Source organism: Cygnus atratus, chromosome 7 (assembly GCF_013377495.2).
Source record: "Cygnus atratus isolate AKBS03 ecotype Queensland, Australia chromosome 7, CAtr_DNAZoo_HiC_assembly, whole genome shotgun sequence".
In the NCBI taxonomy this organism is placed as follows: domain Eukaryota; kingdom Metazoa; phylum Chordata; class Aves; order Anseriformes; family Anatidae; genus Cygnus; species Cygnus atratus.
In genome coordinates, this window is record NC_066368.1 from 8828891 (window position 1) to 8856771 (window position 27881).

Genomic DNA, 27881 nt, shown 5'->3' on the forward strand with positions numbered 1-27881 from the left:
TCACAACATGTAGGAGAACATGTTCTCATAGGAGGACACAGTATAGCTTGCTCTGAATATAATTAGGGGATTTGGTGTGGTAATTTTTTTTTAATCATTCCCGTAGTGTTGAGTGAAGTCCAGTTGCACTATCCTGTGTGTCCTCTTCACTACTCCATGTTCATATAAAGCTATTGTTACCCACTGGTGGGTTGAGCTGGGTTTCCCACATGGTTCTGCATTTGTTCTCTTTGTATACCAAGTGTCCACATACCCCCCTTTTTTTTTTTTTTTACATCCATCTAGCAGAAAAGAGAGATTGGTCTGGTACTGGCTGCACCTAACGCAACTCCCTGATAATCTTGTCTGTAGCGGTTTGCCTTGGATATCATAACTGTCAATTTTCAGAGTTTAAAGAACTGCCTTATTTTACCCTTGAGAGTAACATCTTTTTCTACTAGGGAGTCAGACCCTTGTGAATACATCTGAGATGAGAACTGGAGCACTGTCTGGAGTTAATTAGATGTGATAGATATGTTTACAATGATTTAACGAATAAGTATCATATATCTTTGTACTTGGCCTTTTTCAAAGCCACTTGTACTTTGAGCAGGAAGGTAAAATTGGTGTGAATTTGTATGAAAGATTTCATAAAGCTGTAGTGTTTTGGTTTGTGTTGATTTTCTTAGGAGTCAGAGAATACGGGTCATGCCAAAACTGCTATAGTAAAGGGGCGTAATTTCCAAACAACATAATGATAATGAAATTGATAGTTGCTACATACACCTGTGTTATTTTGTATCATCAAGCCAAAAAAAGTTGACATTTAGACCAGTTTGTGTGTTTACGTACAGCATAATGCTTAAACCAGCGTAATACTCAAGCCTTGCAGACAAGGCCAGATTTTAAGGCCTTTAACAAGTGAGGGGGCTAAATATGCCTAAGGCAATCTTAGTTAGAGTTTGTTGATGTAATTTACATGTCGAACAGGCTGGGAGAGGGTATAATATACATCAACTCAGACTTCATTTAAGCTCATTTGGTCTCTCCATTGAATTTGGGCTTGTCTCAATAAAGTACTGTCTTCGCTATGAAAGAATCAAAACAAGTCCGTGAATGAAAGAAACCCTGACCCTACTGAAATCAGAGACAAAACTTTCATTGAGACCCAGGATTTCATCTTACATGCCTAGAATTTTTCAGAGGCATTCAAGAAGATTGCAAAGCCCCCATAAGATTTCTGTCTGAAAAGAGCACCCAGTTAAGGGGGGAGGTTTCCTCTACTCCCAGACCTTCCCATAATGAATTTACAGACCTCCATAGTGAATCTGGGCCTTGTTTTTCACAGGTTCCTCCTTTCCTGCCCCAAGATGGGTCTCTGAAATGAAATACCCAGTGCATGTGATAAATTTCCAGGGTTTTGTGGATGTAGCTGAAAGTTCTGGTCTGGAAAACAGTTATGCTTTGGCTGCTTCACGACTTTCAGATTTGTTGGGAAACATGTGCTACACATCTGGATAAGCTGATGAACGGCAGCTTGATGACACATGAAAAGGACTTAGGAGTTAGGTTCTGTTGAGGTGGTTTCTTGTCTGTTCAGAAGTAAAGCAACTAAATTGCAGGTTGACAGAAAGCTCAGTGTTGGTTGCATACTGACTTATCTTAGCCTGATTCTGTGAATTTAGCTTGTGAATCACACGGTGGGCCCAGTGACTGATTTCTATGTTAAACTTACTCCAGTATTACTTCACATCCCCCATCTACGCATGCACACATTAAAGTTCACGCCAGGGAAGCAGGAGCTAGTTTTTCTCACGGCGTTGGCAAACTGGAGTGCTCTCATTGCTTCGTGGAGTCAAAAGCAGTTACAGTTTATTCTGAGATACGAAGACAGGCTTTTGGGTGCAGGCACAGCAAGGAACCCCAGTGCAGTGGGCTCAGCCCCTACGTTTACGTAAAGCTGCTGGCAGGCTGGTCTTGAGGCACGTAGAGGCAGGTTAGCTCTGCTCTCCTGTCTGCGTATGCGCACTGTAAAGACATCGATACTGAAGATACACAGACTTCTTCCAATTTACGTAGTCTGTCACCAAAGAAAACTCAGTTTCTGAAGCAGTATTGTCCAGAGCATTGATTCGTCATTTCCTTCCAAGAAGCACCCCCTGAGCCATTTTACATTTTAGGTAGTTGAGGTTAGTTAAGATTTCTTAATAGCCTTGGGTTCCCTGTCTGAGGACTCTGTTCTTGAAAATTTCTGTACAGTTAGCCTCTAAAAGATTTCCTGGAAGAGCTGCTGAGTTTTTGTTGTTGTTGTTGTTTTTTTCCCCCCATTTCATCATAAGCATGTTTCTGTGCTGCATCATTTTCAGTTGAACACCAGTTTTCTTTGAACTTGGAGCTGTTTTTACCACTCAGCACCAAACCCAGCAGGACACTTCATATGCTTGAAGTCATAAGAAAAATGTCCTTATACTGAAAAACTGACCAAAGCATGGCTAGTCATTTTTGTTCACTTCAAAACCCTTTTATGCATTTTCTGTGATCTCCTACACGCATTAAGATCAGTGCTAGGGTCAGGGACCCAGGACTGCTAGCCTTTCCTAGCCCCTCAGGCACTATCTAGAGTTCAGCAGATGCCTACCAAGCCTGTGTTATTTTTCTAGAAATCAATTTAGACTCCAACAGTGCCATTTTCCTACTAAAACATAAAAATTTCCAAGCAACTCTAAGATGAAGTTCCTAAGGTTTTCTGTTCCTAAGACCCATTGTAGATGGAACCTTAAAGCTGCTCAGGACAGAAGCCTATACAGCTCTTCTGGGCAAAGTTGAAAATCATTTATTTCTATTTACTGAAAAATGGGCATATGGATGAAGTCTTACAGCAATTCCACATTGTTTTTGCAGATTTGTTGCAGTAAAATAAAAATTTTAGAAAAAGATTGGGTCTTTTAGAAACAAAACATTTTAGTTTTTGATGTTTTTTAGTTTTAATTTCTGAGAAGGCATTGGAGAATGTTGTGTTTAACCTGTAGTGATTTTTAACAATGACAAACAAACGGAAATAATTGTGTTCTTGGTTCTCTGCAAACGCAGGTTCCTAAGCATGAGGTTTAACACAAAATTCCGCTTTCATAAATTGTGGGTGATTTTATAGCTGCATCTGAAGCATTTAAGCCTTGTAATGAAAGTGGGCTCACCAGGGATGATCTAATGAGAGTCTAAATAGATGTACCATTCCCTCCTGCAGGGGTTGGAGTTAATGAGACTACGATCCTAGCAACTGTAAAGGAGAGTCATATATCAGTACTAGTAGGAGTCATTAGGAAGAGACAGACCACACAGAAACCCCGGGAAATACCAGGCAGCAGAGACATCTGCAAAGCAACATGTGCAGGAGGATACCGTGCTAATTGCGTGCCTTATGCTCTGTGCATGATACAACATCGCCGGTTTCCTCTAAACAAGTTATCTGTGTACCAGCTAGGAGATTAGCCAGCATATGTTAAGGATGTGAGCTATTTGGGTCTAGGTGAGACACGGCTGTGTCTCACAGAGACATAACTCTAACTGTGTTAAGAGTATTTTTTCCATTTCTGGTGCCCTTTAGGATGGTAAATGACCACTCAGATAAAAGAGAAATGATGCAAAAGAAAACTCCCCATCCCAATGTATAAATAAGAAGTGTGCTGAGTCTGAGGTTTTGGGTAGTCTAATGGAGCATAGGAAACCTGCAGCTGAAAGAAGGTCTGCATTTTTTTTTTTGATGTTTCATAGCTTTCCTGTACTTGTCTACTATTTCATTTTGGTGGTGGTGTTTTGTTTATTTTTTTTCTTGCTTTATTAATCAGCTTTGCTAGTTTTTTTAATCCCTGGTGCACACCTAAAAAAATGAAGAGGTTTGATGCTCCCCTACCTTTTACCTTTGTGGTCACCCACACCCATATAAACTGAGCACTCAGGTGAACAGTTTTTGCTTGTATGAGTTTGTGGTACTGTGAAGAAAGGCACAAAGTAAAAGGCAGCAATGTTCTTTTATGGAAAACACACAGCTGTGTGTTGGGAAATCTGACTGTCTTGGTGCTTGGGGATCAAACTATGTTTCTGCAGCAGCCCTCACATTGACTGGGGAGATTTCAGGGCTGATGGGTTGTTAGGAAGCAAAGAAATAGTCCTAGTAAGAATGACCATACAAATGGAACTTAAGTTTTAAGACAGTAGATTCAGATTTGCTAAATAAGCAGTCATGAAGTATTGTCACTGGAGCCAGATACGTCATTGACAGAGACAATGGGGTGGCACCATTGATTAAGGTGCAGCCACCAGATGGGCTGCATTGCTTTACAAATTATTTTGCCATATCAAAAACTTCCTATCCAATAAACCAGTGAAAGAGTGTGTAAGGAACAGGTATGCATTTCAATGTTGGCCAAGTGACCTAACAGCTATTTTCCATCTCTAGCTTCTCTGCGCTTCTGGTTTAGGGAACTGTAGTAACTGCCAGCATCTGCTTCTACCTGCCTGGGAGTTGGTTTCATTTTGGGTTTGCGTATCAACTACTATGCTCCGTGCCTGCGACTTTTAACTCCAAATGTCAATCGCCGTATTAAACCATTGCCAAGTAACCTTCCATTCTTCTTTTCCACATTGCCCATCTAATCACCAGCTGCAAGCACACAACTCCTGCCTGCATGCCGTCAGAATGAGTGTAAGCTGCTAAAACCTCAACTCCAGCCTGAACACAAATCTTTGTCTCTGCAGGAAAATGAGGAAAAAAAAAGTCACCAGGGCTACCAGACCTTGTTATTGTTTGTGTTTATATTTTTGGTTCAAACTTCTTTTGTCCCTGGAGGTTTTGATTCCACCAATTTTGTTTGGGTTTGATTGGGCTTGCTTTTTAAATTTATTTTATTTTATTTTGTTTGTTGGTCTCCCTCTTCTTATTTTGTTTTCTCCATTCTTTCATTGGAGGCAATGAGCCGTCCAGCGGTCGGAACTCCCCTGTCCCCTATCGGCCAGACAGCCGCCCTCTCACTCCAACTTACGCTCAGGCCCCTAAACATTTCCATGTTCCAGGTAGGAGCTGGCACTGTATGTGTCTCGGTGTCCTGTCACAGTGTAGAATGTAGCCTTTGTAACTCCTGTCTTGTCTCCATTGTTTCACGCTGTTTGCCATGGGGTGCACACGCAGGGTTTGGGACTGCCTGCTCCTGGGCTTGCTGGGAGGAGTAGTGCCTTCAGAAAAGGGGGGTTTCTGGTGATTTTTCTCTGTTCTGTTGGTCAGGTGTTTCATTGTTAGAATACCATGTATGAGGTCTACTAATGGCCCGTGAGCTGGATATAAGCTATGCAGGGCTTGATTTTTCTCTCAGTTGCACCAGCATAATTCTGCTGACTTTGGGGAAGTTGGTTGTGATTCCCAGTGACCAGTGAGCCATTGTGTGTATAGTTGTGGTTGGGACTTATTTCATTCTTGAACCAAACAGTTTATTGTTCCCTTTTATTTTATTTTTTATTTTTTTTTATTTTAACCAAATGAGGATATTTCACTTGTTTTGTGCAGTGGCATGGTGTCCTCACAGAGCCCTGCAGATTTGCAAGGACACGTGTGCATCAGGATGCCCTTTCTATAAAGGGCAATATCTGTTTAGAAGTGAGCTGCAGCCTCTGAGATCACGTGTCTTGCTTTTTGATGGGATGAGGGTGTATGTCCCTAGGGTTGTGGACACACATTATCTGACTGTATCAGTGCTAGCTGAAAGCCTTATATCCAGTTATTCTTTAGGTCCCCTTCAGTCTAGTGTCCCTTTTCACTGCAGAGGTTACCGCTCTGCCTCCCGTCCTCAGACCAGGCAGATAAACCACTGATGTGAGCTTCCCTTTCAGGCAGTATGACCTGGCTTGGCCCAGGTGGGCTGTTTTAACTGCCTAAGCTAACCTGGCTGCTTTTACTTGTGCAAGTTAAAGTGCCCTTGCATGACTTACCCAGCCGAGTAAACACCCCAGTGCAGTGGGAGAGCTGTCCTGCTCAGCTGGCACAGGGCAGCCCCCCAGGAGCTGTGTTTGCAGCCCCCTTATGGCTTTTTGGGTCAGGCGTGCACAAAAGTACTGCGTGACTGCCCTTTAATAGCTATACCCTTTTGCTGTTCAAGTAGCCCTAACAGATCATGAACACGAATGAAATACTTCAGTGTCTTTGTGTGCAAGGAATTGGCCTATTTAGTCAAGGAGGTAGGGTTCCGTAGAGTAAGTTTTACCTTAATTTTCATAGATTTCTGCTTGGTTTTCCTTAATGCCAGAGGTTGTCTCCTGTAGCACTTTAATGGGATCTGTGTATTTGTAGCACTTTAATGGGATCTTGTATTTGTAATACGTGAAGTGTTGGCTTGAGGTGGGTGGGTACTTTAGAACAACGTAGCTTCTGTCTTGGATCACTGTTTGTAAAAATATTTTATCTTTTAGACATGCTGTAGATTTACTCCATTAGGGTTCCGGGAAGTGACTTTTTCCTGATTTACATTGCAATATGCAATGTGGTGGTCCTTAAATAAATATATATATATATTAAAGTCTATCCTTGTGGTTTAAGGATTAGCAATATATCCCTTAGCACTGACTCAGTGAAGTCTAGCTGTTGACTGTTCAAAACAGTGTGTGAGGCAGCTATTTTGTTCTCTGGGTTTCAAAGTGAATTGTAGGCTCGCTGCATTATCCTCTTCTCAATCCAACCAGTCAGCTGGAAAGAAAATTGAGCTGTTATGACTGAAGCACAATTTTCCACAAGAAGTTATTTGGGGTAGTTTCCCCCAAATAGCTTGTATCTTCACCATGGAAATCTCTTGCTTGTTTGCATTTCCTAATGTCTGTGACACTGATAATCTCCTGAATATTTGAAGTGAATTGTTCATGATTTGGATGCATCCACATGTTACAGAATCAGCTCCAAAGGACTTCATACCACATGTCTTTGACTTGTCACTTGTTCTTATGTTTTCTTTTCTTCAAATAATCTGATTCTGTGTAATACTGGCTTTTTCTTGTGCTACATCCTTGATTTGGTCTGTCTGCTGTTTTAGTGTTGAGGTTAACTTCAACTATAACTGAAGTAGTTCTCATATTAACATTTTTCCGGTTCTCAATTTCACAGATCAAGGTGTCAACATTTACAGAAAACCTCCAATCTACAAACAACATGGTAAATGATCTTTCTCTTTTTGTTTCAGAGCTGGATTGTCAATTGAAATGCATGCAGAATAGTGAGAAGTATTCAGTGTTTACGCTGCAAGCATCAAAAATCAGTAGTCCAAGCTTGAAACAGCTTTTATTGCATGTCCTGCTGAGTGATTATGTTTTAACGCATGTTGTTTCATTTTGATCATACAGCTTAAATCTTGGCCACATTGATATTAATGGCAAAATTACCATTAACTGGGATTTTGCTGTCTTTATAGTGTTCTGGTGCCTTTCTGTATTTTACTTCTTTAAGTTTATATTTTCAGAATACGGGTTTTGATGGTGGAAAAATGGATTAACAACAGTCTGTTTTCTGACAGGAACTTCATGGATTATGTTTATTTTAAACAGACAAAGTACAATTTATTTCAACAGTAGTGATGGGGATGTTACAATCAGACTGGAACTCCAAATGTACTGTGGCTTCAAACAGGAATCTTTAAATACTGCAAATAATATAGGTGACTTATCATTGACAGGGCTCATTTGATTCTCAAGCCCTAGGAAACTGCTCTGGTAGTACAGTGTATTTGCTGTTCCAGTGTTTGGATTCTGAGTTGGACAACAGCATTAGTACTCTTATCTTTTCAGAGTAGATGTTTTTTTAGCAAGTCTGAAATAACAATGATGGCAGAAGCCAACTGCCTTGCTCTTCTGTAATACTCCAGAGCAAGGGACCTTGAATGTGTTCTCTATTCCCTTTTGTTGTGAACAGAAAACTTCAAATAGGACATTTCTATGTGATGTGATGAAAGACAGATGACTCTACTCTTTAAAGACTCTGCAACCCTTTGCAGACCCCTTAACCAATGAAACTTATTTGAGTTAAGTAGCAAATCAGCAGTACTACAGGGTTCAGATGGTTGAGAGCTGTTGAGCTGAGATGATTAAGAAAGCCCAGGAAATCCATTCTGTAGGCAGGAATGAGCATTGCAAATAGCACAGCTGAAGTTTTACATCAGGTTTCTTTCCTCTTTCTTTTCTACGTTTTCAAACCATGTGATCATTTTAGAAGTCTTAACATTACTTTTGTTTATTTTTATGGTTTTAATATATCTCCTCATCTCCCATTAACATGTGAATGTTTAACCACTGACATCACCAAATCTAATACGTAAGTACTGTTTGAAGTCATGCTTTTGTAAACTCTGACCAGATTTCTCCATACCTGTAATTATGCTTAGTTTTCCAATCATAAAATTCTCAGAATTCCCAATGATACCTAATACTGATTTTCCTAAACTACTCTGAGTGTGTTGGATGAGTAACAAAGTGCTTCATTTCTATAACAGATATCTTTCCCTTTAAAAAGAAAAAGGGGAAAAAAAAAATCCAGAATCTTTCCTTCTGATATAATAGCTTCATATAAGAGAAAGGTGATTTGGACTAACAGTTCGTGGATAAGAGGTAGTTAAGGTAGTTTTAAATGCAAACAAAATTCTATTGAATTTTTATATATATATATGTAAAATGTGTGTATATACATATGCATACATATATATATATATATACACATTTAATGTCAAGAAGTGAAATCCATAATGCACATCCTCACATGCTTTTAAGAGACTTTGGCTTAGGCTGGAATCTTAAATGCATGTGCCACTGCTAAGGTATGTTAATGGTGAGATTCATTTCATTGCAAGTGCCTTTCCCTGCCAAGTTGATCTAAATGGAGTTTAGTAGTTAATAAATAAATTTGCATCTCTTTTTTACTGCTACTGCATGCTAATAAGCAAGTACATGCAGCAGAAGAGATACAGTGGTTAAATAAACATATTTGTTTCAGATTTTTTTAATGTTTGTTTTGCAGTTTGTCACAGAAACATAGGAAATAATTAGCATCAGTACAGTTAAAATTAATGTTGTCTTTCTGAACTATTTGTTTTCTTACCCTAGAGGGAAGACAAACCAGTGCATAAATCTGGTTTCATCTTCATTATTAATCAGCTGTCTTTAGGAGATATTGGCAAATACTGTTGACTTAAATTTTCTCACTCTTGCCTATCATTCTAACGCTCTGCAACCCTATTAAAATCCCAAGCTGACTTGGGGTTATTTTGGGGGTAGGGATGTGGGATGAGAAGGTTTGATTTGAATCTGTTGGCAAGAGGAAATCATTACGTTGCTTCCAATTACAATTAGAAAGGCAAAACATGAAAATGTTTAGTTTTGAAAATGGCCTTCTTGTAAACTATAAAATTTTGCCGAAATATGGAAGACCTGTATATTGATAAAGATTACTACGTAGCTAAGTTCCCTGATTGCCATCTAGATGCAGCTGCTTTGGCAGCACAGAGCAAGTCCTCCGAGGATATCATCAAGTCCTCCAAGTTCCCAGCAGCTCACGCACCAGCACCCAACGAGATACCAAAGATTGAGACGGACCACTGGCCAGGTCCTCCCTCCCTTGCAGCTATAGGTATGCCAAAGAAATAATGTAAGTGATGTAGACTAAAAGGTACTGATAAGCAAAGTAGGTGTAAAAACAGGTAGGGAGGGTTGTTTCCACTCCAGGTGTTCTCCACAAAGTGCAGTTCTTCTGGTGAGACCTCCGGATGTCTGGGTATTTATAACTGTTGAATAGGAGTGAGTAGAGGAGGTCTTGCAAAAGGACATTTGAATTGATCACACGGATACTAACTGTAGACAACTGATGTGAATTCCCATATAGTAACATAATAACAGTATGATGTATCACACAAGCCTGACTTCTTTCAGTTATTGTCTATTTAAGCTTTTAGTCCTAAGCTAATGGTGAATATTCCACACAAAGTGTCATCGCTTCCAACCACATGACTGTTTTCATGCAAGTACTGCAGTGGAGCAATTAATAGACTAAAACAGTCCTATTTTTTTCAGATTTACCTATGTATTTTTCTTCTTTGTTGTCTCATTGCAGGCACCTTATTTACTTTTCTTTAAATCATGCACATGATCATTTTTAAACTTTTTTTTTAATGTATTTTTTCTTTTGATTTTGTTGACCCTCATGTAACACAGTACAAAATTTATCTAGCCTGGCTGATTTGTGAAGTCAAGTCAGAAACAGTGAAAGTCTTGCCTATTTCATAACCTCCTTTCTGAAAAGGAGAGTATGGTTATTCTCACAACGGGATTTTCGTGGAAGTGCTGTGAGAGGTGTCATAACGTGGGAGAGCTCGATGACCAGTCAAAGGGGCTGCATATGCAGTGGCAATTGCTTGAAAATGTTCTTTATATAGGATTGTAACTTTACAACATTACAGTCACAGTTAGCACAGTCACAGTGCTAACATCTACATTGAACCTCTCCTGACGGTGCTTGTCATAACTACACCATTATTAAGCTGTGTGTCAGAGGGGGAGGCTTTGTTGGAAATTTTGGCTCTCAGCTCACTCTCCTGGCTGTAGATGATAACTATTTTTTTTTCCTAGTAAAACTGCTTTGTACATTGACTCTAAGGTGATTTTGTTACATCTGAGAAACTAAACATGATTGTTTATACAGATAAAAATGTGTTCATGGATGTATTTTATTCAGAAATAAAAAGACATTAAGCACTGAAAAACAAACTTGCAAGCCTTAGTTTTTTAGGCTTGTTACCTGATTTTCTGAGTGTGGTATTTTAGTTACAGAGCTAGACTGAGCTCAGCAGTCAAAAAATAAGTTGTGCAGCTATTGTACTGAAGTCTTGCAAAAGCCTGAGACACCAAACAAAATAATAAATAATTTGAATACAAAGATATAATTTCTTGATAACTTTTTGTCTCCATGTTAGCATCAATTTAATAGTGCTGTACAAAACATTTCATTGACGTAAACCTTCAGAGACTTTAGTAGCAAAATTGAGTCTTCATTCAAATAAAACACTGAGTTTGTATTGGTGAATAGCTGTATGGGGAAATAGCCTGTGCAGAATAAAATGCAATCGGCTAAATGCATACAGCAGTGTCGTACTCTGTGTATTCATTGAAGTGTCCTAGTGTCCAAATTGGAAATTAGACCATTTCTTATGAATATTCAAGACGATAAAGATTAACCAATAAAAATCAAGAAACTAAAATGCAGAAAACCTGTGTAGAAGTGGTTTAGTAAAGCTAAATTCATTTTAGCTTTATCCAAAGGATTAATTAATTTATTTTATACTAGAAATTATGTGATACTCATTCCAAATATAAGAGTCTATTCAGGAGATTTATGAAGTTTAATTTTCCACTTGAAATGTTATGTGAAATTCACTTTTCTGAGTCTAGATAAGTATAAATGCAAATCAGACATTGTTTTTTTAACCGCTGGTACACTTGCAGGTACACTAAACCCCAAGTTTCCAGAACTAGCAATCTGAGCTCCTTTTGCCTATTACTTTAATTCTTCAGTTTTTTATTCAGGACTGTTGCTTGGCTGGGAGCCCACGTGCAGTTTAACTTCTTGTTAATTTTATAAGAAACTGTTAGCCATAGAGCAGGCTATCTGACTGAGTTTTGTTAAGGGCAAATTTTGAATAACTTGAGTCTGCAAGAAAACATTGCTTTGTTTATTCAGTAAATCAAACTGATGAATACATTGAACTAGCACTGAAATTTCAAGCTGCAGTAGAATGGATACACAAAGCTCTGTACTGTGGTTTTATGAAAGCAGGAGCTGACATGAGACGCAGGTCAAGTGGAAGAGAAGAAGACGACGAGGAGCTACAGAGACGCCGGCAACTGCAGGAGGAGCAGCTCATGAAGGTTATTATAACCTTGTCTTCATACTGTTTCTGAACACCATACAAAAACTGCTCCTTTTCTTTCTGTAAGCAATTTTTGATACCTCAACTAGCTTTATTTTATTCATGTATTTTTTTAATTGCCATTTTTAGCTTAATTCTGGTCTTGGACAATTGATACTGAAAGAAGAGATGGAAAAGGAGAGGTCATCCCTTTCTGCCAGTCGTTACGATTCTCCAGGTAATTCATGTAGGCATTGAAGCTACCAATGAATAGTGAATAATGAACACCACAAAGGCACATATTCAGTGGTTTCCCAGAAGAGAGACCACTGGGAGACTGCCTGATATGTGGTATTCTCCCATGAAAAGAGTGGGGGGTGAGGGCAGGAGTCATAGTTGGGTATTTGCGGGATTGTTTGTGTTGTTGTGTTATGTTCTTTTGATTATTTTTTTTAAACTAGAAGAAATGCGAGGCTGAGAATTCTGAGGCCATTTTGGGGAGAGAAATTTCCTAAAATAGATAAGAAGTGAGCTTCAATAACTGTTACCTCACACATATACTGATAACTGCATTATTAAATTACAATAACACATTTTGCTTAAATTGGTGGTTGCAATCACCCTTTAGTTTCTCCTCTCAGGGACAGAAAGTCAGCAACATTTACTAGTGGAGCTGCATATTCTAAACACAGGTGGTATTTCAGCAGTGGCTGACATTTTGATTGGGTGTATTGTGTTGCAGAGAAAAAAAATCAGCTTTTGGCCTTTTTGCACACTTTGATATACATTAGTGGCTACCGCAGAGCTCCAGAGATTAGCTTTTGGGGTTTTATTTCACCCTTCATCCACAGGTTGTTGTAGCACACCAGCTAGACTTCAAGCCAAGATGGGACAAAATGACTGCTGCCAAGCAAACTAAGATTTCTTCGTGTTTCTTCGTGTTCCCTATTGTATAAGTGCATTGCCTCTATTTATGGTTTAGGAGAGAAAGTCTGTGGCTCTCCCTCAATACTTGCAATGTTTACAGGTCCAGAGTCTACCTGGTCACTTCAGAGCTTATGATTTTTTTATTAATGATAGCACAGGTTGGAGAACTACTTTATTGGAGATGAGTTCATCTCTCTTCACAGTGATAACCAATGCAGTCGTTATTTGCCTTTTGTGGAGTCCATGGTACCTCTCCCAAAGCTGCTTATTGCTGGCAACAAGAATGCTTCAAGTTCCATGCCCCTGTCCTTCTGTGACAAAAATAATATTTAAAAAAATCAAAAAAATCATTCTTATATGAAGGATCTTGTCTGAAAGGGCTGCATTAACTAAAAGAAACTATTAAAGATACATGACAATATTTCATCTATCTAAGGTCTAAAAATTTGTTTTACTCTCTTGTCTAATCCTTGAGCATTAATTTCAGCTCAGTGGAGACCACTTTGATTTTGAGCCTGGCACCATGACATGATAATGCTATGTCTAACTTACAGAATGTATGGAAGGTTGTGATGAGTCTGGTGCTGAGATGTTACCCTCTTAAAGTCCGTATATCTCAGTTGGTTATGTATACATTCAGTGCTTCTGTGTTTTTTTCTGCTAGTTGATTTCTCAAATGTTCTTGGTTTTGAGTTTTCATGGGATTTTTCCAGTAAAATGTTTTTTTTTTCTTCCTCCTTCGACAGCCCATGCTTCAGCCTCCAAAACCTCTTCTCTTCCTGGCTATGGAAAAAATGGACTTCACAGGGTAAGGAGATGGTGATTCTGAGAAGCAAAAGGTGGCTTTAATCATCTCTGGTATTTATTTCCCTATTAAATGTAGTGGATTTTCAGTTTGATCAAGCTTTCCTATAAGAACATCTGAATTAAAACCTAATTTCCCTCCCCGCAAACTTCAGTGTTAAAAATGCAAGAAAGTAATGCAAGAAAGCTTATAAAAGTTGAGGAAAGATAAGCTTTAAACAATTTGTTACTCCCCATATAGCACCACACTGGTGAGGTCACAAACTGTGAATTTATGTGCATGTCCCTCTTTTCCTGTTACAGCCGGTGTCTACAGATTTTGGTCAGTACAACAGTTATGGGGATGTGAGTGGTGGTGTTAGAGGTAAGACTGAGGGGCCTTTTTACATGCCACTTCCTTACAGGGAATGTATTATGATCTTTGATCATTTTTGCTATTTTATTTTAAGGTTGTGGATGTGGTAGCATTGTATTTGCTGAGTACATTTCTCCGGTAAACTTGACAGTTAATGTGTACTTGCAGAATTTGAGTTAAAAGGTTTGGGTTTATTTTGCTAAATCTGCTATGTAGATCTGACCCCCTGTTTATGCCAAGTGACTGCTTTAGCACTGGTATACATGGAAATCAGGTAATCTGTAATTAATTGGAATTTGTACTGAGTTCTGCTACCGTGTTCTCTTCTGAAAATTGCCATCCACTGCACAGTCAGAGTGTGCCGCAGTGAAGTAAGAAGGATAATAGCTTCTAATCCCAGTTGCTGCTCATTATTTTCATTGTGACTTTAAGATAGATGTGATATCAGTCCTTGCCTAATAGATTTTCAATTAATATTTATGAAAGTTATGGAACTTTATGAGACTTAATGTTTTGAAACAGTTTGAGCTTGGGGGTGAGAACCTGATTATGGTTCTGTGTGTCTCAATATTTCCAAAGTGACTTGATTTTACTGACTGAGGATCCCACTTGAAATGAAGCAGTCTGCGGTGTTTGGAGTGTTTTACTCTTCACAAATTAAGACTAAAAGTAGGGAGGTTTGCTGAATCAGGTGGGATTTTGAAAAGATCAGGCAGATCACAAGACACTAGGATTATCTGGTAAATTGTGACTGATTCCTGCTCTTCCACACTCTACAGCCGATGAAATTTCTCTTTTGCTTTTCAGATTTCCAGGTAGAGTATGGATTTTCATCAATCAACTGACAACGGAATTAAAAGCATCTACTTTCTTGTTGAAGTCTGAATTTCTGCTACAGGAAAGGAGTTCTTAAGACATTAGCTTTGATTTACCTGCATGTTTAAGCATAATCACCAATGTAGACTCTTATCAATAAAAAACAGGCACAACCTCAGGTTCCTCCTTGTACCTCCCCAGAACTGGGTTAAGAAGGCTCAGACCAGTTCTGTGACTTGTTCTGCTAAACCCATTGTCTGTTGAAATACAAGTTATCTGCAGTAGCTCTCTTTGGATGGCTAAGGGCAAATTTATTTCCAGCCTCTCTAATACCAGCCCCAGAGACAGGTAGAAATTCTCTTCTGGAGGCAATTTTCTTCCATACCAGGAGCCTTGAAATCCTTATTTTTGCCCTGAAATTTGCTCTCCAGACAAGATGGCTGATCAATAGCTTTCTACAGTGCTGCTCTCACAGATGAGCTAGTAAGATATGTACTTGCAAGAATCAGCCCTTTTACCCCAAATCCTATCTGCAGGATTTTTTCTAGAATAGTTTGTCTGGCTGGCTCCTCAGCACAATCACAATATGAAGTGACAATTTAAGAAGGGGTTTAATTGTTTGGATATATTTTTTTACTACTGTATCAAAACCACGATGATTGGAAAGAAAACAAGATTATGGGAAGAGAAGGGAGTTCTCTGTGTATTATGCTCAAAATGTAATTTTATTAGGAACAGTACCTGTGTCAAAATAGCACCCTTTTACCAGAACCCTATCCCCACTTGTGTTCATAGTCAAAATTTCCCATTGTAGAGGCAAAAAAAAATCCTTGGCTGATACAGTAAATGACAGAAAGGACAGTCCAGAAGTGTTAGAGTGCTTATGTATGCTGTTGGGTGGGATCTAAATTAATGCTCCTGTGTATTTGTTCCAAAGAACCTTAACTGATCATTGGGGCTGGGAAGGGCTTACCACTCTTTCAGAGACCCCTGGGCTGTGGTGTATTTAGTCTCAGTGGGCAGCTATCACCAGCCTTAGTGACAGAAAATGTGGTGGCAGAGGGGGTGGAAGGATGCCTCAGAAGAGTGAGAAAAGAGCAATGTCCTGTATGGTAAGAGTCAGCATTAAGACTTGAAGGAAGTCTCAGTGCAAATTCACCTTTGTTTTCACCACTGCTTGAGTGCCTTTACCCTCTGTGTGTGTAACCTACGTGTCTGATATATACCTGTATCTGATGCAGTCCCTTCCGGATGGTCATGTCCCTGGAATGAGAATGGACAGAGGAGTATCTATGCCTAACATGTTGGAGCCAAAGGCAAGTGCAGATGTTATTCACTTTCCTTCAAGGCAATGAAGATTTGACTGTGAAATGCAGATAAAATACGGGAAATGTCTTAGTCCCCTTGTTTTTCTTTGCCTCACCTCAGTCCCTTCTCCTTATGTGCTAAACCTTTCCCTTTGTTCTGGACTTTGCCTGTTTTAGGTGTTAGTACTCAGGCTGAGGGCAGCCAAAGTGCCCTTTCTGGGTAAAGAAGGCTTCTCCAGAGACAAAATGAAGATACTGAAAGTGCTCAAAAGCTAGTTCTCTGTCAAGCTTTCAGTAGCCAAAATAGACCAAACTTGACTGCAAAGTTGCAGATCTGTTAAGTTTGAAAAGTGACACAATACTGTGGCTCACGACACGTGGTTGAGGCTGCCTTGATTTAATAAAAGACATGGATCTCAGTTTTGAATTGGAATCTAGGTATCTATGTATCTTTTGGGATCTATCTTCAGCTGTCAGCACCATTAGCCTGACACCTTAAATAGTGTTGAATTCCCTACATAAAAAAATATTAGGAGATTTGTTGGGAAAAAGAGGCGATATCAGCTGAATGTGAGTTAAGTTATAAATTAAAGTGCTTTTGCTGCTATGTTTAGAGATGTCTGAATCAAAAATGAACATAAGCAATGGAGAGGCTTCAACCAGGCCTGTGTTTTAAGTCTTGCAACTGTCTCTGTTGCTGGTGAACCTTCTGAGAAATCATGATTTTGCCAAAGTTATAAGGATTAGCATTTATGCAGTTAAGTGAGGAACTCTTTTTGGAAACCGGATTACTACTTGTGCTTCCAAGTGACCTCCAGACAAATTGTACAAGGCAATAACTTTAGCTTTATAAGCTGAGACTCTAGTGCAATGTACATTAACGAGTGTTTTTATATATTATATAAATAAGACCCTGGGGACATCCCCGACTTCTGAGATACTGCTTTTTATTCCAAATAACTTCTCTTTCAGTGCAATAGCAATTCTTACACCCACCACTTCTCTTGATGCACCCAGTTATTTGGAAAGTTGTTTTGGGTAACAAATTCTGTCATATTACTAGTGATAAAATTTGTGGGAATTTTCGTGAGATAATAGGTCACTTTCTGTTGACGTTTGAAAAGGTTATGCCAGACCTGGAGCTAATTGACAGCAATTTTATTCATGTCAATGATCCAACACTAATTGAAGCTTGATCGGGTGAAAAAAAGCCGACTCAAAGTCAACATGAAACTCCTGGGAAGTAAAAATCAGTAAACTTTAGAAAGACCAAATCTTACCAAGTGATTCATTGGAAAGGACAGAATTTGTGCATCCTGACACCCTGGATTGAAACATACCTTGTTGTGAATTCCTAAATATAAAATGTACTTATGACCTTAGACCTTGACTTAAACTCTGTTTGTTTAAACATTATAAAGAGTTAAGTTTTAGTTTCCTTTCATGCTGTATCTGGTAATCATTTCCAGTATCAAACGTAAGCAATGTAATTCAAAGTATAGTCTAATTGTACATTTGTGACAATGTCAGAATCTCCTAAGAATCATATCTTACAATTGGTATGTAAGCACAGATTACTTAAATTATTATTACTTACAATAAACTCAGTGGTGTGTTCATCGATGCCTGAATCTTTATTATATTTCTGCAAAGTTCATTGGGATAATTGTTTACAATGGAATGAACTTAATTGCTTAGTACTGCACAAAAGCTGATTTGGTTGAATTTCTTCTGTTAAAATAATTGAATTAGTGGTGTTTGATGGTAGCACAGCTGCTTCTCCTAAGAGAGTTTTGGTGGTTTCACTCAGGGAGCAAGTATCTGAGTCAGTAGAACAAGACCAGCAGTAAAAATAGCAGTAAAAGCCAATTCCCACTGAAGTCTGTGGAAGAACTTCACTGGTTTCAGTGGGGATTGGATGAGGACGTCATTGGGAATGCTGTTATCCTACCTTGCAGCAATATGCAATGAGAAGGGCTATAGGGAGGCTCTGTCAGGCAGAACATGAGCTCTCCAATGTCATTCCAAATGTATGTGGAAGTGTACATGAAAGACTGAAATGAGATGATTCCAGAAACTGATTTTAAGGCACACGGTTTTCTGAAATCCTTTCTAAGGAATGTAGTTTCTGTTGGGTCAGACTGATTCGAGACCCACTGACAGTAAATATTTTTACTTCAAATAAAGAACCTACACATGTAAAAGAAAAAATGAATAATTTATGCATTCAGGAATTACTGGGCAGCAACTGATTTGTGTGAGTTCTGGATATTCTTTGCAATGCAAAGGGAAATCAGGAGAAATGTAATGGGAGATGTGCTGGACACACTCTTCTGAAGGAGATGAAGGTGTGTAAGATAAGTATGTCTACAAAAGCATCTCCTTTAATCCATGCATGTGTGGCACAGCCAGCAAGCACAGAGGGCAGTTGTTCAATTCTCTAACTATCCAAATAGGCAAAGAAAATCGTGATGAATTTTGTAGACTGCAGTGGCCCCCACTAATGAATGTCTTGCTTATTCAGAGTTGCTGCTTTTTCAGATGCTCTCTCATGTGGTTCATCTTTTAACAGTCCTCTGTCTGTCTGTTTCCTTAGAGCTGTCCACACTTTGGCAACCATCAGCCAGACCAAGGAGTGCCAAATATACTTACCTTAATAAACTCTAAAAATTATACGTTGCTAGATGAGAAAGTATATTGACTAGAGAGGACTCTGTGTTACCAAAGCCAGCTGATGCACCATAAAAATTATTGGTGTGGACAAGGACAGATTGCCTCTGAAGTATGAGGCAGTTTGGTATTAAGTTCTTGCTCTATCCAGACTGGCCTTTCATGCATCTTTAAAAATGAAATGCTGCAATTTCCGTTGAAAAGGAAAACAAATGTTTGTGTGGTTATGAAAATAAGACACGTTGTGTTCTTTCTGTTTTCGAATGTAAATACATCTCTTTTTCCCCCTTTTATACATTGTTAACAGATTTTTCCATATGAAATGCTCATGGTGACCAACAGAGGGCGAAATAAAATACTAAAAGATGTAGACAGAACCAGGCTGGAGGTAAGAGAAGCAAGTTCCTAAACGCTCTTTCCTGCTGAAGTTGTTTGTTGTTGCACACTTGAAAGCTCTAACATTGATGTGTGGGTCCTTGTTAGACTGGAAAGATTTCTCAGCACTAAGCAGGGAAGAAGGAGTCAGACAGGGAGGAAGCAACAGCTTCTCTGCAAATGGTGCCAGGCAAGGAGTCCTGCATCTCTGACCAGCAATGCCTGTGTCTCCTTGTTCCTGGACAGAGCTGTTCACAACCACCTTATTTTTTCAAGCAATTATTTTCATACTTGCAAATTGGTAAAAAGGCCAACATTGGTTAAGCGTTTTGTAGTCATAGAACCCATGCTGGAATGGAGCAATGCTTTGTGCAGGCTTGGATCACTTCCTAGCTAAGAGTCAGTACCAGCCATCCTTGAGGATCCAAAGTCTGACTTGCTCTAATTCATCAGTAAGTCCTGTGAGTTAGACTGGCCGATATGCAAAAATGTGAGGATTTAAATCTCTACTAACAAATAGAAGTGGTCAACCAATTTGTGGGTTAGTAAGACTTCAGTAGTTCAGTGGAATTCCTTGCCTAACGATGTTTAAGTAACTTGTAGTTAATTAATCTTGTGGGGATGAGTGAAAGCGGCCACAAAAATTCAGGTACGTGCCTGTTTATGTACATTTTTAGACAAGTAGATAATGGCATCACTAATCAAAATGCAAGGTGGCGTTACATTAGCACTGCAGGGAGGGACTTTCCCTGTCCAGTGCACTCTAGAGCAGCAGAACAAGAGATGTAACTAATGCACAGGACAACACCAAAGTATGTTTCATTTGCTGCAGAGAAATGTGGTGGACAGTTAGGCTGGCTTCTTGCTTTTCTAAACTTGCAGTAAAGCGTGTCCAACCTGCAGCCCTTCTGCAAAGTTCTCCTGAAACCCAGTGTCTGTTTAAACTTCAGTGTGTGGGTGGGGATGACTACCTAAAGCCCACAACAAGGGCATGCAAGAGCTTTTTTCTGTTCTAAGATCTGTCGCTACTTGGTGGATGACTGCAGATAAAATGTTTTTCTGTCTTGCTTATTCAGCAACTTAAATAGTTGTCCTGATCTCCTTTGTAGACTTCTCAGAGGTAATAAATGGCAAAATTTTATTGATGCATTAAGAATGCAGGTTCATAAGGACTTCTTGGATATTGCCAAGGGATTGTTAGTTCATCAAACTTCAATCACTAGATGCTGCAGTGGCTCTTAGAGTGACATGAAATCCTTAAGGCACTCCTGTCTCCTATTGCATCTCTTTGGCTTTGACTGACTGACCATTGCTTGTTCTCTCCTTTTTTTTTTCTTTTTTTTTTTTTTTTTAAAGCGTCACTTAGCACCTGAAGTTTTTCAAGAAATATTTGGCATGACGATACAGGAGTTTGACAAGTTACCTCTCTGGAGACGCAACGACATGAAGAAAAAAGCAAAACTCTTTTAATCTCCTTTTAAAGAAACCAACTTAAAAATGGTACATAGGATATTGTATCATACAGTCCAAACTATTTGGCAGCAACTACCTACCCACCAAAAAAAGGAAAATCGCATAGAGGCACCTCTGCACACAGCAGTTGAACAAGACGAACATTTGCCCTCCTGGAACATAGGGAAGGAAATATCTGAGCTCAGAAACAACAAAGATGATTTTCAGAGGTGTCGACCTTTTACATGATATCATACGAGATAGGAAACTGTTCTTCTCCCTCAGTGATACTCCCTTTACTTCTCTCCATAACATGATGGACTTTATTGCTAGAGCCAGGAAGTGCCCTTAGGATGCCTTGTAGACTAAAGTAGTTGTAACCACTCCAAGAACTGGAAAAGAAATATATATATATATATAAATATATATATGTGTGTGTTTGCGTGTGTGCGCACATGTATTTATATCTATCCATCTGTGTGTATGTATGTGTACATATGTGTATATATATGGAGAGAAAGATAGATACTCTGTAGTGAAGGAGAAGCCCTTTGTAACACACCCATATGGTCACGTTGTCTTTCACACAACTGTTTCTTAGTTGGCAGTCTTTTGAAATGGCATCTTTGTCTTTGACACAGTCTGCAAAGGTGGGTGCTCTGCTCGTTTGCAGTGCATCCCAGTTGAATTCTTGGAAAGCGGACTCCACGTACCTGTATATATTTGCTAGGATATATAGAAAGTGAATTGCTGTGTCTGTTGCCAGTCTTCCCTCTTCCACACTTTCTGCTTGAATTAATAAGGCTGGAGCTTAACCAGTCAAATAATTTAAGATCACTTAAGTAATGGGAATGATGGAGAAGAGTCAGTTTTCTTGTAATTTAGTCCAGGAGATGGGTGGATATGGGTGGGAGTGATAGAGTGAGAAAATGCTTTTTTAAGTGTGCCCTGGTTCACACCCAGAGATTTCGGGACAGACTCCCTGCTAGTCATTACTAGTACAGCTCCTCAGATTGCTGTGGAGCTGTAGGATTTTACATCAGCAGGGAAGACAGTTCTCTGCAAGCCAACACACAGTTTCATCCCTCTTGGGGGAGGAATGTTTATGAACTAAAAGGTACCACCAAGGTGGTACCATGCTCTGCCAATAGAGGCTTTTTGATTAAATTGCAGTTGCTGTTGTCAATATGGCACAGTGCATGGGGCCAAGCACTTTCTTTTTAGTTAATGTAGTTTTTCACTTGTGCTTGGAAAAGAGGGCACAGGCTGTTTTTTTTTTTTTTCTTTTTTTCCTCTTGAAGCTTCAGAGCTCCAGCCTTGGTTATATTTATTTCCCTTTGTGCCTGACTTGGTTTGTGGAGACAGAGAAATCATGCAAGATGGTTTCTGAGCTGCATTGAACTCCTCTTGCTTTCAGTCTTCTTCCACTATGCTGCAGCTTGAAAAAAAAAACAAAACTGCCTATATATACCTTAACTGCTTCTGGGCAGGTCCTTACAGAGATGGACACGAGCACCAAAGTAATTGAATACATGCATTGTGGCTGCAAGGTCAGCTTTTTTTCTTCCTCGGTGCTTAACTGCCAATGCATACTGCACTAATGAGCCTGTCTCCTGGTATCGGAGCGGGACGTTCAGGTTCTGTGTCTGTCAAAGAATATCAAGGTTTCGTTTTTAATGCAGAAACTTTTGGCACTGGAGACATCAGAACCTTTGTATTTTCTGTTATGAGACATTGGTGTTAAAAGTCTGGAAGTCAGGAAGGGGAAACAGTCCCACGTAGCTGTGAGATTCGATATCACTGTGCTGAGTTCTGTGTCTCACCGTGCGGCATTTCACCATGAAACGTGCGGGACAGCCCAAACCCTGCCTCTTCTGTGCTGGTTTAGGAAGTCCTGTTACAGCAGATCACCGTGGTTCCTTTGATCCAACCCGAGCTGAAGATTCAGTGTTTGAGAGGCAGATGCAAAGGGTCAGCACCTGCTCCATGCTCTAGGGCTAAGGGAAGGGTGAGCCCAAGGGACAAGCTGGAGAACGTGCTCCTGTGCAGAGCTGCCTCACAGTCCCTGCTGAACACAAGCCCTCAGAGAACACCGTGACACGCGGTTAGCTGCGAGGTAGCTCTCTGGACCTCACTGAGATTGCAGCAAGGCTCAGTTCAACATGTTTTACTTCATTTTTCAGAACAAGCATCTGAAATGGCTTTAGAAGAACGCTGGGAAGCAAGTGGGAATGCCAGGGGCGCTGGCAGGTTGAGATGCATTTCTGAGTGGCAGCTGAAACCGCAGCCAGGCAATGAAAGGACAGCAGTGTCTCACAGTCACAAGTTTCATGAACACTAGTCTCAGAAATTCAGCGTATGTTACCTGCGAAGGTGTGGCTTAACTCCGAGATGAACATTTGGGTTTTAATCATTTAACGTATTAAATTCTCCACATTTTGTCAGCCCACATTGGTGATGCCATGATGCTGCTGCTCAAACGCAGTAGGCATTACGGGTCTCTTAGCCCAAGTCACCTTGACAATAAACCTTTTTGGTGTGAAGTCTGCTCTCAGGGATGTGAGCTGCCAGTCTGCATTTTTCTGTTCCCATCTTTAAATTACTATTGAACTGCTCACAAGGTATGTAAATATACTACCCGGTCAGTTCAGAGATGGTTAAGCCAGGTTGTCTTGTTTTCTCTTCTCTCTTCTCCCTCCTCTCAAAAAAAAACAACCAACCAACCAAAGACAGTTCCTCAGCCTTTGAGAAATGACAAGATAATTTGTGTCTGCCTCATCAACTGAGAATTTAAAGCTGCAATTGCAGCTTGGGAAGGAATGAGGAGAAGCCAGCTCAGATGCAGCAGACGCAATTAATCTCTAACCGGATTTTTGGGCTGGTGCCGGTGTGGAGCATAGTCAGTCAGTTCACAGCTCTCTACACTGGACTTACTACTGCTTTATTTCTGATTGAGGACATGAAGGATTAATTCCTCTTAATATCCCACCCATCCAGAATCATGAACCACCCCAAGATCCCATGGCCCCAAAGAGCAGGCTGCAGCCGGCCGTGGGATGGGTGGGTGGTTTCTGCAGTGGGCTGTTAGCAATTGTCACTGCAATATTTTCTTTCATCTGGTCTTCCCACCTCATAAAAATGGAAAGGCAGCTCCAGGGAGAGTTTTCTGTGTAAGCAGTGAATCATTTTCCTAGTATCGATCCAGTAGCATATTGTTTGTTGGGCAGCTCTGTGCTGTTGGGCAGTTCTTTGTAATTCCCCTCTCAATAGTCCCTTGTGGCCGATAAATTTGAATATTGTAATGTAACAGAGTCAAAGCTTTGTAATAAGACTCTAAATTATTCAGTAAATACTTAAGCGTGTCTAAGAATATGCCTTAAGTACATGCTCAAGTTCTTCTGCCTTGTGCAAAGCATTTGAGCTTCTGATGAAGTCCCATCAAACTCAGTGCTGTCAACAACGTCACTGCCAAGAGGACTGAAACCTGATTGCTTTTGTCTCATTTTTCCCCTTTCTGCTTTAAGAATGAAGTAAGAACAAAGACCTGTCAAAACAGGCACGTGGGGTGGAATTGCAAAACCATACAGGTGTGCAGAACGGGATCATAGACACGTGCAGGTTGTCAAAAACACATGCACACGTAGCACACGCTTCCCTTACGGAGTTGAGATGCTCTGTGAGTAGCTAGCCTGGAATTTCCAAATGCTACATTGTGTTGAAAAGACCAGTGATTATGAAGGATGTCACTTGCATATGTGCTCGTATCTGCAGGGCTCCTGGGTACCTGCTTCTGAGATCCAGCAAATGTGCAAAACACAAGGTAACCGTCCCACTTTGTGCAAGTGCCAGGCTGGCCACGTGTGGTATCATTTAAAAGGCGTTTTCAGGCTTATGTGAACATTTGCAGTGCCCATTCCTGGCAGTGCTCAGATGGAAGAGAAAGACCTTGTGCAGCAGTCTTGATATTAACGGGGAACCCAGAGATTTGACCTGCTGGGTTTTGTGGTTTCTACAGATCCCGGTCTGATAATTTCCATTGTGAACAAGAGGAGAGCTGTTCTGCAGTACAGTGGGAACAGCTGCCCATAACTTGGATGCCCTCACCTTCACTTGGCGTAAGCTCCAGCCTGCTGACAGTCAGAAGTGGAAATTAAGTGTGTTGAAATAAATATGTTTTTCATCTTCCCTGAAGGTAGTAAAATGAAGCCAACTTGAAAAATAGATTTGGAAATTACTAAACTGTCCACTCTTTCTCAGTGAAGTGATTGATCTATTGTGGCCTCAGTTTGGAAGCTGAGTGTAGCATCTCAACTCTGCCAGTGTCCTATCCCAAACTTGACAAACTTTCTGTACAGCTGGAAGAGTAAGTTCTTGTGAAGCTTGTTCTCAGAATTTCATGCTTTTTTTTTTTTTAATTGTTTGTTACCATTTCATGCTGCTGTCATTTAACACAGGTTTTAGTGGCCTGAGTCTCAGAAACATACTCTTTTTTTTCAGTTTGATTAGTAGCCTTTCATTCAGTATGGTTTGTGCACATAGCTGCAGTGTGCTGTGAAAGGTTAGACTAGGAAAACAGTAAGTTTCTTACAGCTGCATGTGGGACGAGATAGCTCGGTGGCTCCGGTAATGCTTGTACTTCTGTCTAGATGGGGTCGTCTGGTTGTACCAAGCTGAATGGTCCCAAGTCTCTGTGGGGCCAGCACTGCAGTGCTCACTGCCCTTCCCCTGTCGCAATGTGGAAATCCTTTTTCAGCCACGCAGTTCAGACACCCTGCTTTTCGGGGGAGGTCACTAGGGGTCTCTTCTGTGAAAGTGTTACTCTGAAGTTAGACACATTTTGAAGTGAAGTCCCTTTCTGTAAGTCATTGCTGCTCCTGGGGTGTTTCTGCTATGTCAGGTAATGTCAAGGGATGGAGAAGTGTTTAGTTCTGGGAAGGAGGACAGCTGGCATAGGCTTGCTTTCTCCAGGGTTTGCCAGTGTGATATTTAGCAAATTTAGAAGAAAATGCATGCCAGCTTGTGCTACCTATTTCAAACTTTGGGGAAATCAAGTTTGGAGCACCTGTAGATTATAAGCGTCTATGGCGAAGTTAATGTTCTGAAGCTATTACAACAAGTGATGGAAAAAATGGATCCCCAGAACAGTAAGAATATAAGAACATCCTCCAAACTCAGTGTGGAGTGACTTACCTTGGCTGTTCCTGACTTAGCAGCAGTTAGGAGATCCTGACCCATTTGGGCCATAGCCTTGTAGATACAGACTAAATGGAAATCAGCCTTTCTCCCACTCCACATTTCATTGCTTTCCTTCTGAATTTATCTGTAGAGGAGGACGTCAGCATCCTGGAAATTACCTGTGGTGCTAAAAAAGTCGATGATAATGATGATGAACAAAGCATGTACAGGAAGCAATAAAAATCAACTGATCTGTTCTGAAATGCCAATCCATTTGCCATAGCAAAGACACTTAGGGCTTGATCCCGCAGCCCCCTTTCACATTCAGGGCACGGCCCAGGCCTTTGCCAAACATTGTGGCCCTGTCCACACATCTTCTGGAGTCCATATTCTTCAGGGTAGACATATGGAGGAAGCGATCCCGACAATATGTGGTATGTTTTTACCCCATTGCTATGTAATTAAGAGCTGGAGAGAGTGACTGACCACTGTGATGGCAGAACTTTCTCTTCTAGTGTAGGAACACCCTCATCGCTGTGGGTTGCAGGACTGCTCTGGCTGGTGAGTGTTGCTGTCTGATTTCTCCCACACACCTATTTAGTGCTTAATAAAGTGCAGGACAAAAAATCTATCACTAAAAAAAAAGATACTGAATTTTTAGTCAGACAATTCTGCTGGCAGGAGCTGTGTGGTGCTTGCATTTGGCATGGAGGGAGTGAGTGTTATTAATTTTAATGTGAGCATCAGTGCAGGAAGTGGGAATGTAATTGGCCATTAATGTTGTTTGCCTGTATGCAAAATAAATTATCTGTTGCCCAAAGAGCTTTTAACAGGGAAATAGATTTCTGCTAATGATTTCCTAAAAAACGCTTGTCCGTATGAAGAGGTAATACTTCCACGTGTGCTGTGGTCTTTCTTTTGAGGTAAAAAGAGATGACTGAAGGCAAGCAGTTACCTGCTTGGCCAGAAATCACTATAGTTAATACGGGTGTTGCTCCTAGGACTTGCAAAGCTGAGGCCACAGGACCTTGCTCCTAGACATTAGGAGATGAGGTGTTAAAGGCTTGCAGAAGCAGCTGCGCGAATCCCAGCGGTGCCTTACCAGGCTGAGTCTGGCTCCCTTGGGCACTGACAGTTCCCACTGGACACCCTGCAGAAAGCACTACCCCCAGATGCAAAACCACTGACACCAGTGGGGCCTCTCACTGACATCCACATGCTTGGGAGCGGGTTCTTTCTCATCTGGCAGGACCAGGAAAGTGTCTGACTGCTGTGCACGCCCGCAGCAGCCAGCTCTGTGTGTCCCTGCTGGATCTGTCTTGTCCCAGCAGTGCCACCTGGTCATTGCTGACAGCTCTTCCTGCGAGGGGGCCTTACAGCTGGGGACATTTTTTAAGCTTTGGAAACTGAAACTAGTTTTTCAAAGGTATATTTTCCTTTAAGTCGGTAGATTTTGGCAATAGGATTTTTATTGTTTTATTTTTCTTTTCTCCTCCCTCCACACATTACAAACCAGCGTTTCGGGGAGGTGTCCCTGTGTTTCCCATTCATCTGTGAGACAGCTCTTGAGTCTCTCTGTAAAAGTGAATCAATGTCTCGTCTGTACAGTAAGTCTGCTTGTATGCATAATGAAAAGTTGAGCTGGGTTGCTGTTCTGTACAATTAGTGTTTCCACTGTCATACTGCAAACAGCACATACTGCACTCCTGTGCCACTGTAATCTGCATCACTGTTGTACTCAAGTCAATGAATAAAGTTTGGAGCTTTATTCTTAATTGCCGGACTCATGTAGCCTCATTTATTTGTTTCGTTGCTTTTTTTCACCTTGCAGAGTTGTATCAAAGTCTTCTTACAGAACAAGATGCGCAGAGAGAGGTGAGACATCATTGACCAGACCAAGACAGATGAAAAAATGGCATGGCTTCAATAGAATTCTCACAAGACTTGAGAAATGACAAGAAGTTTCCTGTCAGTAAAATATCTACTTATGCAAACCACATAGCAGTCTTAATTTTGTGCGGTTAGTTTGTGGTTTAAAAGGACCCAAGATATCAGCAAGGTCAGCTAGGTCATCCCACTGCATTGGCTTCATGATCTAAA

At 40.4% G+C, this 27881-nt stretch overlaps 1 protein-coding gene across 3 annotated transcripts in view; it reads left to right on the forward strand.

Moving 5' to 3' along the window:
• Positions 1–27557, forward strand: part of ABLIM1 (actin binding LIM protein 1) — a 189900-nt gene extending 162343 nt beyond the window's left edge. The window contains exons 14-24 of one of the 3 annotated variants that reach the window (XM_050711882.1): positions 4945–5049; positions 7121–7168; positions 9482–9628; positions 11828–11919; positions 12051–12138; positions 13574–13635; positions 13935–13995; positions 14794–14801; positions 16044–16118; positions 19087–19167; positions 20511–27557. In XM_050711882.1, coding sequence (XP_050567839.1) covers positions 4945–5049; positions 7121–7168; positions 9482–9628; positions 11828–11919; positions 12051–12138; positions 13574–13635; positions 13935–13995; positions 14794–14801; positions 16044–16118; positions 19087–19167; positions 20511–20624 — 881 coding nt within the window. In that variant the 3' untranslated portion in view covers positions 20625–27557. Of the gene's footprint in view, positions 1–4944; positions 5050–7120; positions 7169–9481; positions 9629–11824; positions 11920–12050; positions 12139–13573; positions 13636–13934; positions 13996–14793; positions 16119–19086; positions 19168–20510 lie in introns of all 3 variants that reach the window. The other 2 variants (XR_007708546.1, XR_007708547.1) reach the window with 2 other exon arrangements.
• The last annotated feature ends 324 nt before the right edge of the window (positions 27558–27881 follow it).